At 31.9% G+C, this 18,053-nt stretch overlaps 1 protein-coding gene across 5 annotated transcripts in view; it reads right to left on the reverse strand.

Moving 5' to 3' along the window:
* LOC111064293 (basic-leucine zipper transcription factor A) overlaps nucleotides 1-18,053 on the reverse strand; it is a 58,531-nt gene that overhangs the window by 33,766 nt on the left and 6,712 nt on the right. For 2 of the 5 annotated variants that reach the window (XM_022352004.2, XM_039441750.1), the window contains exons 1-11: nucleotides 15,988-16,546; nucleotides 14,303-14,421; nucleotides 13,463-13,536; nucleotides 12,756-12,846; nucleotides 12,035-12,207; nucleotides 10,903-11,013; nucleotides 7,659-7,801; nucleotides 6,769-6,864; nucleotides 5,259-5,594; nucleotides 3,801-3,915; nucleotides 2,434-2,643 (exon numbers count right to left, since the gene is read on the reverse strand). In XM_022352004.2, the coding sequence (XP_022207696.2) occupies nucleotides 2,434-2,643; nucleotides 3,801-3,810 (220 nt within the window). In that variant the 5' untranslated portion in view covers nucleotides 3,811-3,915; nucleotides 5,259-5,594; nucleotides 6,769-6,864; ... (5 more) ...; nucleotides 14,303-14,421; nucleotides 15,988-16,546. Of the gene's footprint in view, nucleotides 1-2,433; nucleotides 2,644-3,800; nucleotides 3,916-5,258; nucleotides 5,595-6,768; nucleotides 6,865-7,658; nucleotides 7,802-10,902; nucleotides 11,014-12,034; nucleotides 12,208-12,755; nucleotides 12,847-13,462; nucleotides 13,537-14,302; nucleotides 14,422-15,987; nucleotides 16,552-17,743; nucleotides 17,893-18,053 lie in introns of those variants that run through there. The other 3 variants (XM_039441751.1, XM_039441752.1, XM_039441753.1) reach the window with 3 other exon arrangements.

An 18,053-nucleotide genomic window follows, 5' to 3' on the forward strand; every position in this document is an offset into this window, starting at 1 on the left:
CGATTTTTTTGAAATATGCTATTTCTAAGGTTTCTTACGTAACGTTACAAACTAACCTTCTTTCTACTCTAGTACGATAAAAGCTGCAGTCTACAAAGTGAAATAAGAACGCAGTGGAGAAGTGTTTGCCTTGCATTCAGAATATCGGTGGTTTGAACCAAATCCACACTTCCAAACCCAAATCCAAACATTTTTTTCGCTTATAAATTCTAAGTCTAATGATTATGTACATATTTCCGTCAGTGAAATATTTCGTGTATTTCTTATTTCTTAGCTCATTCCAACTAATTCATCGATTGATATTTTATTTATATTTTGAGTAACCTTGATGAATATAGCCTACTCTACTTTTCAAGTACTTTATAATGGTATACTATTTGTAATTTGAAGATCAATCCCGAAAAGAAGAGGTATGTGGTATAATTCCGAGTTATGTGGTAAATCGGAACCATACATCTCAGATCTCAGGGGTTTAAAATCTTATCTATTCCTGTCCTACGATATCGATTCGCGGAGACCTGTTGCTAAGTACGTGTACACACTAGTTCAATAATTATAAAAGTTTTCTTCTCAAGCAATTCGATAGTAATAGCGTTATAGTGTATCACTTCACGCGGCCGAGAAATATCGGTTTACGGGGCAAGCAAGATGTTTACAGGCAAAGCTTTAGCCGAGACTGGAATTTCATGTATGTGCGCATAGTAAGGAGAGAAGAGGTCTTCATACAGAGTGGGTGAAAAGTCAGAGAACGGCTTAATATCTCATACGCAAAGGTTATTTGACGATGGGTGTGATTGGGGATCGTACTCAAATTGAAAATACTACTTTACTAAGACTTCAAAAATCTGGTCCGCCATCTTGGATCCGCCATATTGAATGCAACTTAATTTTTTTAAATAGGAAGGTGGTCATGCGATACATGATTTCGATACGAAATTTAGAGAAAAAATGAATGGCGAAGACCGCACATCGATATCTCAAACCGTTCAGAAGATATTCACATATTAATCAATATCATGCATATCAAAAATGAAATACATAAGTGGTATTGATTAATAATGTGAATATCTTCTGAACGGTTCGAGATATCGATGTGCAGTTTTCACCATTCATTTTTTCTTGGAATTTCGTATCCAAATCATGTATCGCATGATAACCTTCACATGTGAAAAAATAAAGTTGCATTCAATATGGCGGATCCAAGATGGCGGACCAGATTTTTGATTTCATAGTAAAGTAGTATTTTCAATTCGAGAGAAATCCCCAATCACACCCACATTGGAATCACAATCTTTTATGAGATACTAAGCCGTTCTCGGACTTTTTTCTTTTCTTTCTGCTATGAATAGTATTGATTAATATGTGAATATCTTCTGAACGGTTTGAGATATCGATATGCGGTTTTCACCATTCTTTTTTTCTTGAAATTTCGTATAGAAATCATGTATCGCATGACCATCTTCCTATTTGAAAAAAAAAGTTGCATCCAATATGGCGGATCCAAGATGGCGCGCCAGATTTTTGAAGTCATAGTAAAGTAGTATTTTCAATTTGAGTAGGATCCACAATCACACCCACCATCAAATCACCGTTATGTATGAGATATTAAGCCGTTCTCGGACTTTTCACCCACTCTGTATAATGAAGTTCCCCATAAAGCATTATGAAGAGGGACTCCGAGCTGCTTTTACACGCGGCTTTCCTTCTTCATTGTAACTTTAGAGCTACTGATTGAAGCACCGCGCGATTGACCGCACAAAACTGAAACTCGGTTGTCTTCATGCGAGGCCCCTTTTTAAGCTCTAAAAGAGAAGGAAAGCCACGGGTGAAAGCAGCGCAGCTTCTGTTCTCAAAATGCCTTATGGAGAACTCCATTAAATGGAGACTACTTCCCTCCTCACTATGCGCGCGTCCTAGACCTTGTAACAGACATTCACGGTACGATATATGCACTTTTGTATGGTACGATATTTGTTTCACACAATCCGTAAACAGTATACAAGTGAGTTAACAACAAATAGCTAAATCCGAAACCTAACCTACATTCAAAACTCTGAGTTTGAATTACACAGTTTGAATTATTAGTTTGATTTATAATTTCTTTCAAAACTTGTCAATAAAATCAGCCTATTAGAAAGAAATATTGGTTTCGAATGCTATCTTTCTCAAGGTACCAGACGACAAGAACAGGTACCAGCCCTAAAACAGGACTTTCGTGCACTCGTCGTGCATAATGAACAAATACACAAACTGTAAGTTTTTGGGAAATAAACACTTTCCGGACTTTACAGGACACAAATCGAGATCAGCTGTTTTCATTCACGTAAAACCACATCTTCCTAACCTAGAAACATACCAGTTTCACGTTAAACAAAACAGGACTAAAATTATTGATTGATATTTTCTGTGCAGTGTGGCGAAAAAAATAATTACCTAGGTCTTGCATGTTGGCTACAGATCGTGGAGCCCCTCCATGGAGGATTTCTAATAGACTGGAGCCTTTCTGATTCACGGGCTCTTTTTGATTGGATCGGTTCAGCTTGAGTTGAGGTCGAGGTTTGTGAAGCTTCATAGTAGACTCTGGAGAGATGGGTGTGAAGTAATTATCTGCTTCGGGTTTCGCTTCTGTGTGACCAGTGATGTCTGAAAGTAATTTCAAAAATCATTATTATTTGTATATATAAAAGCGAAATGGTGCTGATTCATTCAGTCATTCACACATTCATAATCAACAAAACTAAAAATCTACTGAACCAAATACGTTCAAATTTGACATGTATGTTCAGTTGGCCTCCTAGAAGGGCACTAAGAACGGGTTTGAAAAAATTCTCAAGATACTCCAAAAATCTGCGGTTTCCAGCGTTTTCTGCTTTTTCAATAACTAATTGGCAAAAATGTTGAAATTTGATACAGAAGTTCAGCTAAAGTGTTCAATGTTGTATAAGGTGTTGTTAAAGGACTTGGAAATTACGACAAAGATACGCCCAAAATCGGCTTATCTTTATCAGCTTTAAATCGAAAGCAAATGAGCAGAACATGTTCAAATTTGGTACATATTTTCAGTTAGGTTCTAAAAAATTTATGTTAGAAGGGCTTCAAACTTTTTCCGAGGATACGACCAAAATCGAGGTTTTCCTGCGTGGTATCAGTCAGCTGGTGATTGAATCGATCCTTGAAATTTATATTTGACGGGAGGAAGCAAGCACAGATGCAGGCGAGCGAAGCGAGTTTGCTTGTCTCATCCCTGGATTATCCCTGGCTAGGCGAATAAAGCGAGCCTGCCGGCTAGTTGTGAATAAATACTCAAATAACTACCCACATACATGATTTCAAAAGCTTGCTCTCAGTACAAATAAAGATTGAATTTTTTAGTGAACAACGATTGAAACAAAATATTGAATAATAATTATTGATGTTGCAACAATGACTTATTTATTAATATAACTGGAAGGTAGGTTTGGTAGTTACACCATTCATTTTAACATTCAGTTCAACTGAAACTCAACACTGATCACATTCAGTAAAGTGCCTACTTTAATATTGATAGATGAGAGTCTATTGAACTAGGAAAACTATTTACTACGGATTGATAAAAGTGTGTGGCTCGCGCCAAATAAAGGATTCATTTACTTTAAATTGGGTCGAAAATTAAAAAATAAAAATTTCAAAGTTGTCGCGAAGCATTGATTATAGATGCTACAGCGATTGACCGATTTCATGAATGAAATGCGTCTAGGGATTGGTACTTTCATAGCCTACTATAGATAGAGTAATTATCTAAAGTAAGCCATGATACTTACCATTGACCATGTTATTGAAAGCGGCAGAATCGTTGGAAATTGACAATTGACTGTTTTCAGAATCCTTCTTGAACCATCTACTAAATCTTGAGCCTTCAGCATAATCGCCCTGTTTCTGTTGGAAAACACCAATAATATTATGCTCGTCAACAAATAATTTAAATTTCACGAGGGTTACGATACATATCAAACTAAATTCGACTTATTGAAGAAAATAAGAATATAAAGACGATTCAGCAACATGAAACAATATAAGTCAAGCCTGAAATTGTTTATTAAAATATTGAAATAATAAGCACATAGTCTTATCTGATCTTCAAAAATTGTACATTCAATTTTGATTGAATAGATGAGAAAGATAAGACGGGTTTTTGTTGATGGTTCTGTTCTTAGATTGGACGAGAATGCTCTTAGAAATGAGTTCTTGTTACGAAATTGAAAATATATGAGTAAATTCTCCTCTGATTAATTTGAACCCGGTTAGGAACATAACAATTGGTGACATAAGTGAGCAGTTAGTTTTATTGAGGCGGATTTTCTTTGTGAAATTTAGTGGCTGGGAAGAAAGTGTGACTCACGAGTCTAAAGGAACGACTTTGTGAAGCACTGGTAAATAAATGAGGGTATACATCCAGAGAACTACTTTTTGAAACTGAAGCTGGTAAACTGGTCAGTGAGTTTTAATCTTTAAAAAGCTAATTAGAAGAAAATAAGACATCTTTAACAACGTTGGAAATCAAAAATATAAGAAAGTAAGTCAATTCTAGAAAGTAAGTTTGAAATAATAAGTTATTAATTCTAGGAAGTAAATTGCATAAGACTATTTAAGAACGTGAATCTGAAGGGAAAAGAGAAAAATGAAATTCTAGTGGTTAAAATAGAAAAGTTGAAATTTTAATGAAGAATTTTATACTTCACAAAAGAAGATTAAGGAACTGCAAAACAGACTCAGAAATAGCTACAAAAATAGTTTTTGCAGAGACAGCAATGGCACAGTGAGGGACTGTGGGCTGTGGGAACCATCAGGACATTCAGGATTCTACAATGCTACAGATGATAAAGAAAAAACTAGGAACCATCTTCAGAGTGTGCATTGATGATTTGCAGCTGGACGGGTCAGATTGGATTTACATGGATCTGTTGGATTTATTTATTATTTTATAAAGGCGACTTTCTAGAAGTATTTTAAGCCTAGGTGATGATGATGGGATGAATGATAATACAATGAAGGTATTTATGAATGAATAAAAATTAAGATTATGATCATTGCCTCTGGTTCCTGGAATCCTGGAAGGAAAGCTCAAATAGATGTACCTTAACTGTTCAGGGATTGAACAGCTTTATGGAGGGGGGTAACGTTGTAGGTCAAAATGTGTTGTAGTTAACAAAACCGTTTAGAGGAGAGGGCGTAAACCAGTAGAAAAGAGGAAAAACAGCAAATCAATGAGGGATACACACCGGAATTATTCCAGGAAATGAGTCGAATTTCAAGAAATCCTCCAGCGAAAACTCATTTTTTTTAGGAGACGATGAGAATGCCTTTTCTGGGTTGATTCCTTCGTCCTCAAGGATAGCTTGATGTTGATCAGCTCTCTGTTTGTTGTACGGATCCAAAGTTGAATCAGTGGCATGACTAGAGATGCTGGTTACATCCGAAGAAAACGATAACCTCACATCAGAATCAACGCCGAACGGCGACTTCTTCTGACAGAACTTCTTCAGTGCATTCTCATCCGTTGGTTTGGAAGACCCAGTGTTTGGAATCAGTCGAATTCTTCTTGTTTGAACGTGAATCTGAAAAACACATTCCAGATTAATAGGATACCATTTCATCCAAAAACTTGACATTTTCTTTCAGAAAAAAATGGAGATAACAAATTACTTAGTTATGGATTGAAGAATTCATTAAATTAATCTATCTTACTATTTCTTTTACTCATAATTCTAATAATACTATCTTATTATTTCTTTTACTCATAATTCTAATAATACTTTGCTTTCTAGTATTTTTCAACCTTTTTCTCAATGTAATTTTCTCTTTTTGCAGTTTATAAGCTCTAATTGTAGAGGAATACAGATGTTTCTCAACTTCGATAACCTAGGAAAAAGGTACTTTGAAAAAAATTCAATTCAAGAGAATGATTCAATTTCAAGCAATCGTATTCATTTTGAAAAACGATGCACACAAAATGATTCCACTTGAATTATTCACAGAAAAACAATGTTTATATTGTATTAGAAGTGTTTTATTTACCCTCCTTTTGAGGCTTGAACAAGAAGGCATGGGTTTTTCAAATTGCACACAAAATGTTCACTTTAAGCGAGTATTGTTCATAGCGATGAGGCAACGTTTCATGTAAGCGGTAAGTCAATCAACATGATTTTTGTATGTGGGGGAACCGAATAACCTCACCAAACAAAACATGGGAACGTTTCTTGTTTATTTTCAACCACGTTGTATGGGCCTCACTTTTGTGTAGATGTCGTCCGAGCCACAAAAAGTGGACAAAAAATGTAAGAACATTCCAAACTTTTGTGATAACTTATGTTTCTGTGAGTAATTTAATGTGAAATTGGTATGTGTGCATCGTTTTTTAGAATAAATGATATAATTCTTTGAAATTGGGACATTCATTTTGAATCATTCTGTGTTTTGAAAAAGCATGTGAATAAATCTATATAAGAGTATATTAAGTTATCGATAAAGTGATTGTGATAATCAAGTAAATATTCAATACAAAAAAAAACGATATGGTTCTAGGTCTCACAGAGTAGTATATGATTAAGGAGTCGCATATAAACTAATGTCTTGAAAATTCTGTTTGATTCAAGTCAAGTTTCTAGTTTATACATGAAACCAATAATTACTCATTCAAAAAGAAAGTATAAAAAGAAAATCAGTTTTGTTTGAGACTTATAAATCCCTCTACATTTAAAGAAAATTGCTACTTTGTTTTGCAATACTTACTGGACTTTTTATTATTTTTCCGGCTACTTAATTTTTCATCGAATGAATCATCAAATCCGCGGAGTTCTATATGGTCGTGTTGTGATGTTGGTCCACCTAAAAGAAAGCTTTTGTTAGTATTTATAGTAGTATATAGATAAACAAAAAATAAACACCTACAGAAAAACATCCAAGAAAACATCACTCCTGCATTTCTTGAAAGAATCATGACACTCCAAAAATCATTAGGCCTATATTAAAGATATCTGGAATACGGAGTATTCTTTAATATTACTTGTGGAAAAAAACATTTTTTCTCCGCCTAATGTCTTAAGAAGCACTCTTTGGAACCGAAAAAAGAATATTCAAGTATACAAAGTATACTGTTTTTTGACTCAAGCTACTTGACTTCCATGGGACTAAAAATAAGTATATTTGAATAACTTGTGTGGCATCTCTATTAGTCATTGTGTCTAAGCGCCTACGATGGAAATAGGTACGAAAGTAGTAGCTCAGATAATAGATATCTATAGAGTTGTTGTTCAACGAAAATAGATTATTCGATTATCTGTGTTTGTAGATTATGTTTGAACAAGCTGGAGCACAGGATCACTATGAATACTCTTATTGAAGTAGACACTATGAATACTCTTATTGAAGTAGAATAGTATAATGAGAATAGAGAAAAAATGCACAAAATATCTACAAGTTGTAAAAACCAAATTCCAATTTTCTTGTGCATACGCAAAAATAAAATATGCATTTTCTATTCAAGGTTGAAAAAATAAATTATGGTGCCAAACACTGTACTTATACAATGAGTCAATTTGAGTTCATGTAGAAGATATATCATGGAAGATATCCGCAACACAATGTTATAATATAAAATATGAATTTGTTTCATCGCTTACCTGAAAACCATTCAGGTGTTTCCTCTGTTCTGTTATTCTCTCCCAACACACGTTTTCTATCATTGCCGTACCGGTTACCCTTATCACGTTGTTGGTATTTTGACTCATTGTCATTTCTCCTGTCCATTGGTCTTTTATCATACCTACAAATTAACAACATAATAAGATTATATTGAACCATGTTTGTCTTGTTACTGTGAAGATATTCATTTTAATTCATTTTTAAAATATCAACATGATAGGGTTGATAAAATATCTTATTTCACATGAAAATAATGACCATTCTCTTTGTATGATCTCCTTTAGAAAATATTTAAATCCCATTCAAGTGAAAAAATATTTCGATCCTCATTATTTTGTGTGCAGAAACATTGTTGGGCCTAGTTTTTCTTAGTAATATTAAAACGTAGGCAGTATCTATGAGTAGCCTTCTGAAAAAAGTTATTTGAGGAAATTGCTTCTACATTGGCTTTTTCTATATTCAGAACTATTTGCAACCAGATGTAAATACCTTACATACCTGGGAATTCACTTTGATTTGATATCATTCTAGGACGATAAAATTAGATAAGGCTTGGTTTCTACGACACTTAAATCTAATGGACCATTGAGTATACGTTAAATATATAGAAACGTTACTGATCATACGTTATACGTTAAGTCTATAATTATAGAAATCTCATAAGCAGTATTTACTACTACTTAGGACAAAATTACTTGCTTATAATTGAATCTAAATTTCAATTGAGTGAATACTTCAAATTCATTATCAAAATGTTGCATGATTAATAAAGCTATATTAATGTTTTTGTAGTCATGGCAATCATTGTTTTATTATATTGTGTCAAAATATTCTTCTTAGATACGCTTATTAGCTTGTATTTCAGTTCTAAAAATAGGATGTGTATTAATAATGGACTGAATCAATCATAATATCACGAATCTTTACAATATCACGATCACAATATTACTAAATCACGATTTATTATAATCAAGACTTAGTTTAATTAAAATGTGCAACATACTTTGAAAAATGCACATCTAATCATCAACATACTCAATCCTAGAGCCGCTGAGGGCATCGTCAGCAAAACGTAAATAGGTGAGCTCCTGTCGCTTAAAGACACATTCCCACAGATCAGTATCAGTGAACGTGTCAGATACAGTGAAAATATTCTCCCCATGGATTCATACTCGCTCGGCCGGGCTCAACTAATGGCAATTATATTTTCACTGTACTAGTCACTGACTCTACCACCGTCAAACCTTGCTTGTATTGTACACCAAATCTCTTAACAGACAGTGCAGAGAATGACAAAAAATTATTGTTCGATAAAATATTGATATAATTTGTTCAATCAATTTGAATGAGCATATTCATAATCATCTTGAATTCATCAACTAGGAAAAGCACAGACCTGACTCCGAATACATTAAATATTATGTCGATCGTATGGTTGTGTATTATATCAAAACAGAGTGTGTGTATACAGAGAGCGGTCAGGCGTTCCAAGTCAGGTTGTCCAGTTCTTCGACACGATTTTCCTGACAGTCAATTAAAGAAAAAGTAAACTGGTAAATTTTAGTTTGAGACACAATACGGTTGAACCGTATTTATACATAGGTGACGAATGTGTTAGCAATACTGACTCTGTTAAATTGCTTGGCTTACACTTTGAATCCAAGATTATGTGGGATGTGCATGTGGATTCACTAGTTACTAGGCTGAGTAAGGATCTATTTGTTATAAAAAAATCGTGAAATTTGTGCCATTATCGGTGTCAAAAATGGTATATTATGCTCTTTTCTACTCCCATGTTGTGGGGAGGCACCGCTGATTTTCATTTCCAAAGGGTTTTTAAACTGCAAAAGATAGCTGTACGATACATGGCTGGTCTCAAGTATAATGAGTCTTGTAGAGAGACATTTGTTTCTTTGAATGTTCTCACCTTACCTTCTATTTACATATACAAATTATTATTTTTCACCCATAAACATATCTCGGAACTGGTCACGAATGCAGAAGAACACGATCATAAAACTAGAAGTAGGAACAATATAGCTTTAAGAAAGCATAGGTTGAAACTGTATGTGAAAATACCTTCTTACATTGGTGCTAAAGTATACAACAAATTGCCTGCCGATTTGAAATCTTAAGGTGCGTACAGACTTTCGCTCTGCTCCGCAACCGAACGTCACTCGAGCAGATCGATTGATGATCGACCGGGGAGCAAGAGTGGAACGCGAGAAGAGCTAACATCTCCCGTAACGTTCATGATCGGTGCGACTGCAGAGCGGGGGCGGAGCGTGCGCAGAGCGGGTTGGAGGCGCGTATATCTGTACGCAGCTTAAGTCAATAAGCATTTTCAAAAGTAGTTTATACAGCTTTCTTGCTGCAAAGGCCTACTATAGAGTTATAGATTTCTGTGATAGCTAGTAGATATTGGCACTTACAAGTTGTATATTAGCACTTACAAATTATTGTATAAATACAAGTATAAACGCATTGCATTAATTATATCGGTATAATTTTCTACAATTTTCATATTTAATTGTTGTATGGTTTCTTTCTGTATCTTATTTCAAATTAATCTCTATGACGATGTCCAATTGTTTATTGTATTACATGTATGATAAACTGTGTTGATAAATTGATATCTTATCTTAAGTTCCAGCGGTCTTAGAAGGGTATGTATTTTGAACTTGAAATTAATGACCTTTTGCTTTAAATAATGTTAAAACCAATAATAATTCCAATCACCCGTAGCTTTCAAGCTTATGTACGGTATAATTACAATATTCTATTGTAAACTATTGACTTAATAATATTTTAAATTATAATGAAAACAGTAATTGTTAGATAATATACGACTTCATTTTAGATTATAACAAAACTTGTCAATTTGATGTTGCTCATAACATGTATGTAAAATATTTTAAGTTTTTAAAATGTTTTAACAAAAGGGTACTACAAGTGTTTATATTGTTTTTATTAATTTGAATGAAGTAGCCCATATAAGTGAAGTGATTTTCAATTCTTAAAATGTATGAATTGTATGAACGTACAATGTATGAATTCATTTTTATTTTTTATTATATTTAATTATTTATGAATATACATTTGATTCTACAATAGAAATTTCTCTAGGAGTTTTTATTTTATTTTTATTTATCCTAAAAATTTAATATACTTCCTCGCCCATCATAAAACATTGAGAAATGAAATATTGTTAAAAGCACTCACATTTGGTTCCTATCACTATCCCCATCACGGAAATCCCACATCGGATCTCTGGCCATAATCCTCCCACTACCGATGCGGCGAACTCCCACATCACGACCAGTGTACGATTCTCTGTTCAAAAATATAATGTGATTAGTCATATATTAAAATAAAAATAACAGTTGATTGAAAAAATATAATGTTACTTGTCTTATATTAAGATAAAAATAATAAGTCTGATTCAAATCTATTCACTCAACATTAATTTCCTATTCAGATGGATTGGATTTGTAAAAAATTAATATAATACAAAAGCTCAAACCAGATAAAAATTGATACAATAATCATTTTTAAGTTGTAAATTATTCACCTTTTATAAATTCTTGGTTATAATATCGAGTGACCAGACTGGCTCAGGTCTGGTGTCAGAGTTTTCAGGTCGCAACTGATCAATTTCAGGGCCTCTGACATGACCTAATGACTGCTTTTTAGGCAGCCGGGACCGACGGCTTAGCGTGTCCATACATTATCAACCATTCTTGGTGTTGATTATGATTCTATTTTTTATTAGTTTTATTCTCCATCAACTATTTCAAGTCAATAAGAGATACAACTGGAATGTCACATCAACTATAGTGAGGTCCACAAAATAATGGCAGTGTTTGATTAGCAATTGTATTGCTATCCTTGTCTATCATCCAACAAAGCGGATAGTGCTATCTCTTTCTCACTTAGCTCTGTTGACAGATCGTCTTTTAACAATGCAGAATAAATAATTAACAAAATTAGACTAAATACAAAAAAGACAATTTCATAGTATTTTTATTTAATTTAATATTTACAAAATATTTCATCTTGATTATGAAAATTCATTATTAAAATATTGAATAATAATTTCTTGCTTGATAAAATATAATTGATTATTTTAAACGATAATGAACAGTGAATATTAGATCAATAAACCTGTATCAGCTACCTTCTATAGAAGGCATTGACAAGACTGAGAATCGGCAACGTTGTTCTCCTATCTTTCTACACTGCCATTAAAACGTGGACTTGACTATAGAACGTATTGCAATAGATAGTAGGCCTATATTCAAGAATGTTTAAATATATCTAGGATTCCATTCCCAGATTGAATATAAAGAGAAACCTTTCTTTTGGCAGTGTTGGACTTCCTGTGCGAGAGGATTTAGTATTGTCACTAGAAGTCGAATTCCGATTTTGTGATGGATTTGAACTGACATAGCAACCAGAATTGAAACTTTTTCTCTGTGGACATAGGACTACTTCTTGCTCTTTCTTCGCTTTATCTGCACCTTTCTTCTGCAACAAAAATTAAATTAAACATAATTTTTGATTATTTTTGAAGTTATACATTTCAGACTGTCTTGAAAAATAGTCTGCAAAAAATTCGAAATTTTTGTAGGTTTCATTTTCAAGGTGATTTGTAAATTGAACCGTCTTAAATAAATTTTAAAAATTTGAGTTGAGATGAAATAGGTTAAAAGTATCGAACGGGAAAATAGGTTAAAATTGCATCAACTGCAGTGCAGGAATGTATTGAATTTTCATCAGATTTTTTATCAAAGTGAAAAACCTTTGAAACAGCGCAGTTAATATAGAAGATCAAAACAGAGAACTGTAGCTTCTTTGATAAATTTTAGCAATTTGTGTCAAGATGAAGTAGGTTATGAGCCACGAACAAGTGACCAGGAAAACTTTGAAAGATACTTTGGTATTTTATTAACTGTATTAACTGGATTGAATTACTCTGATCCATTTTAATAATGTGTTTAAAAAATATTGTTATTCATGTTCAAATGGTATTTAATGTGAATAATATCATACACAATTCTAGAAATTAAACTTACCTTATGATTTTCACCGTTTTTCTCATCTTCCGTGTGTGAGTCACTACTCTGTTCCCAATTTCCATTTTTATTCCGATTACACGCAATTGATCTAGAAGTATCAATTTATAAGATTTATTAGAAAGAGTATACAAATAATGATAATATAAGTTCTTGAACTGAACTGTTCAACTTTCTCATTTTAATAAAGTCTCAGAATAATCAACGTTTATACATTATTATTGAGTTAATAGTTTAATTGAATCATACTATATCTATAAATTCAGTTTATTTAATAATCGTATAATTTTTTAGATTATTAATTATAATTTATTCATATCAAATTCCTCAAAACTGTTACATGGAAATACTGGTGACTTAGTAAGATGAGCACAATATAAAATAGATATGAACATTTGATAAAACCGTAATCAATGTTTCATAATAATCGTCAAACACATTGACCACGTACAAAATTATGATTACTCATCGTCAACACAAAACCGTTTCGAAATAGAAAATGCACAAAATAATGAGTCACGTCATATAAGTCCCATTATGAAAATTCATAACACATGTTTTTGACAGTAAAGAAAATAAGAATGGAGAAAATATTGAGTTAATATGCACTTTTACACTACAGTATTTAAAGAAAAAAATTATAGAAAAGTGTTTCAAATTATTATACGTTAGATGAAAGTTTTAATGAATGAGACAATGAAAATTACCTTAAAGAAGACGAATCCAAGCATTTTGGCTTTTTCTTCGATAATGGATGATTCATCAACTCGACTAGTATCTCCTGTAGGATAACAATAGTTAATTGTTTGAATATTAAATATCTAATTGCAATATTTCATTGTCAAAAAAACATTATCAGTGGAAATATTCAAAGCTCATTCTCAACATGTGAGTAAATCTGAACAGAATAAAATCAATATTTAAAAAAAAAATAAAATGTTGAAAAATACTTAATATTTCAACTTGACTGAAAAGAATTATTCATATAAGCTATGCTCCTTTAGGACGGACTTACTGAGCAGATAATTATTGAGAACAAAATTGCTGCTTGTGCAAAGTTCAATATTATGATTAAATAAATCAATTCTGGAATAGATTTAAAAGATTATCTTTCATAAAATTAAAGAGCTGATCTAAAAGATATGAGTAGATTATAGCCGTTAATGAATTATCTTTTAAACTATAAAAATTCGTTGATAAATTGAAAATGGGTTGCTACAAACTTGTATGTTACAAAAAATCCATAAATTCTGTACATGTATGAGAAAATTATCGTAAGAATTTATTGAACACATCCATCTCTTTTTCACATTTGACACTTCAATAGTGTTTTATCTATGAGCTTTCAAAAATACAATTTTTTATAAATTCGAACTTCTTAATCCAGGAATTGAAGATAAATTTATAAGAGTAACTTGAATAAGTTTTTAAACTTCCTAGACATATATAAAAAGCACATATTGGAATAATTATACTCTGATATAATGGTGAATGAAAAGTGGTGGAACTAATTACTGTATGTTGAAAACAGGAAATAATATTCTTACCCTTGAGTATTGTAGTTCAGGTTTTGATTTGGCCATTGGTAGACAATCAAGCCTCTCTTTCGACAAAGCAGTCACCTTCCTGAACAGGGCATTTATTGTAATCCCTCCATCATTGCCAACTGTAAAAATAAATAAAATAGGATTAAAATTTATGACTTTCGAATAATTGAAGCTCAAACAACATAATTACATAAATTACTAAAATAATAAATCAATTTTACATCATTCATCATAATTTCTTATATTATATTTCATTATCAGAATAATTTATGAATCATTCACAATGAAAATCGGAAATTTTAATTGGTACATCATATTTGATTTTAAAAAACACACACGTTTCATCAAGTTATAACACCTATTGTAAAAACATGTTTCCAGCTCGGTTTCACTTCAATACTGCAGAAACTGAAAAGTTTATGAATTTGTTTTAAATAGATAAAAAATAATTTTAAGAATAATAGTAGAATGAAATTTTCCAAGATCATAAAATGTTAATATATTTATTTTTTAGGAAAATTACATTTACATTTATAATAAATGGATGAAAAAATTAATAAATGGGGACAAGTGAACAAGTCTCCTTAACACAATGCACTTTACAATAAAATTAAACGTAGGCCTATCAACAGATGTAATGAGCTGGAAATACAATGACTCTATGTTAATTTATTATAGAAAAAATAAGCGATAGAATTCACTAAGAAATTTATTATGAATTTGCTAAGCATAAATAATATTGTTTTTTTTATAATTTCACTATAGTTTCTTCAAATTCTGCTCCGTATTTTTCGCCCACTAACACTATGAATTTAGAGCTCAACACTTAGCGATTTGAATCGAAGTTTGAAATAAGGGTATAGAAAATCAGGGGTTATAAGACAAGGGTATATCAAATCATAGTATAGAAAACTCTCAAATTCTAAGTTGACATGCTTACTAAAAACATAAGAACGATCATTCATCTACTAATTCATAAGCTTCTACTTACAGGAATCAACTTGATATGTAGACAGGTTACAAAATGATTTACACAATAATTGAAATTATAATGAGCTAAAAATATAGACTAAGTTCATTTACTATTAAAGAATTGGAGGTGGGATTCATTAAGCATTTTTTAATGAATTCACTAAGCATGAATTATATTATTTTCTATATCGCTATAGTTTTTTCAAGTTCTGCTTTGTATTTTTTGCCCACTAACACTGTGAATTTAGAGCTTATCACTTAGCGAGTTAAAACAAAGTTTCAAGGAAGGGTATAGAAAATCAGGGTTGGAATGCTCACTAAGAACGATCATTCATCCTTTAATTCATAAGCTTCTACTTACAGGAATCAACTTGATATGTAGGCAGATTACACAATTATTCATACAATAATTAAAGATAATCGTCAAATTATGGAAGTCGCTTGATCAAAAAGAGTTTTTTAAAATAATGAATTAAATATAAGAGAACAAAAATTAATCAAAATCATGGGACCACGAGGCAGTTTATCAATTTGGAACAACTTTAGACATGTTGGACTGGCCATGTGACTGACTGGAAAAAAATTATTGCTGCTTCTTGAAAATATTATTATGATAATTAGATTACGATGAGAATAAACTAAAAAAATAAAGATATTAATCATTATAAAGAGAATAATGAAAGATGAAAAATATTTGTATAAAATCAGCTCACCATTATTCTTTCTCGAATTTGATCCCCTCCATTTCTTTCCAAAAAACGTATTTACAGATTTTCCTTTAGAGCTGAAGAAGCTATCTCCCATGTTAAACCACAAAAATCCAATATTAAAAATCAAACCAGAGCGTTTTTCGATGAAAGCTTAAATAATGAAACTATTAAGCAACGGAAAAGGCTTTATTTTATTAACAACACGTCAATTTGAGTAGTCTATTTTATTTAATTAAAATTAAGAGTTAAAAATGTAATAATGACTTGAGTAGTAAAATTTGAAGTAAGATTCGATACAACTGAAAAAGTAATAACTTTTTCTTTTTACCCAGGCAAACCGAAAATTAGGATTCTATTAATTCTATTAATATATTAGCTAGATTCTTTTCTAAAAGAATGTCCGATATTCAAAAAAATTAAATCTATTAATTCCCAAACCGAATAACACAAATGTTAACGTTTTCAATTTAAAATTGAACGCGAAGCCTTGAAAGCAAATCTACACAAATCACAGTCAACGAATAAACTTCTTCCTACTCCTTGAACGGCAGAAAGAATGAGATTCAGCCCAGGCAAGGCAGGAGAGCACACCTCGCTCGACACCTTATCAGATAGAGATTACAGTAATCCTGACAGTGCTTGACAAAAATTTGAACCTCTGTCAAAATTCACTAGTCAGGCTTCAATTGCTATCACTGATAGAACCGTTAGTTTGATATCAAGACCGGGATGCTCAGAGAATATGCCTTTGAACAAACAACCCAATCAATTTCATCAATCCAAAACTATACTTGTTAATCATCGAAATATTTCTTCAGGGATACAAGAATGTGGTTGCGAGTCTCCTCATTTCTCAATGTTCCTCACTCCATTTCTAAATGTTCTTCATTTCCACCAATAATTAGATAATATTTTATTAGATTCACACCAGAATAAATAATTATTCAACTAAAACTCAGAAAGCAACTTAACTAATTGGAGCAACTTTGAAAAATTCAGCTATTCAAGTAAACAGCTCAACAACTTGAAAAAAGTTCTACTTCTACTTCTAAAATATAAAATACAAATAACGACTGGTAAAGGAATGTGATTTCACAAACTTCTTAAATTGAAAAAATATAATATTTTTTGAACTATTGTTCCTCATAAGATATCGACTCAATTCTGGAAGAGGAGCTGAATTTTAAATGGCTTAAATCATCATGAAATATTCAAAGTGAATGGATATAGCTCAAGTACATCGGATCGCATTCTGAATCTAAGTTGAGGGCCAACTATAATTATTACTTACAAAGGGAATCATGTCTCATATAGACTACACTTCTGTGTACAACATTTATAGCCTACTCTTCTGTGCCTTAACATAACAACAAAAATTTATACTGTGATAGCCTACCAATAATAATATGAATGAGTTGAATTGTCTCTTCCACTGGCATAATATTTTTTTCATTGATTAATCATTTATTAATTGTGAGCTAAGGTGGATTCCACATATCAGAATCAGTTGGTAAAAATGTTATTCACATAAGTCCTAATGGAACTATTCATACTGGTTCGGTCGAGCTGAGTAGGAATAGTCCCATTAGAACTCATGTGGATAATATTTTCACTGTACATAACCCTTACACTGATATTGATGTGTGGCAATCCGCCTCAAGTAAGCAAGGTTTTGAACATTTAAGATAAAATCCAGGTATTATTTGATGAAACAATATTGTACTGTACTACATACGTAAAATATAGTTCTAATACTCACTAATACAATATATTACACTCAATAATGAGTATAAATCATGGACTTTGAAGATTAGCTCGGAATTCAAGAACACTAAATTGATTCAGTCTTCTTAATGACGAAATCAAACGCACTGTCTCTCACTCTTCATTTATGCATCGTTTCTTATACTGGAATAAAATAAAATTGTGGATAGTTGGAAAATTAAAGCTAACACTAACGCATTGAGAACACATAAAGTCTTTCAAATCCAATCTATATTACACTTAATAAAATATTATGGACATTCTTTTTCGATTTGATGTAGGTTACTTATTTTTCCAAAGCATAA

The sequence above is a fragment of the Nilaparvata lugens genome, chromosome X, assembly GCF_014356525.2.
Source record: "Nilaparvata lugens isolate BPH chromosome X, ASM1435652v1, whole genome shotgun sequence".
Classification (NCBI taxonomy): Eukaryota; Metazoa; Arthropoda; class Insecta; order Hemiptera; family Delphacidae; genus Nilaparvata; species Nilaparvata lugens.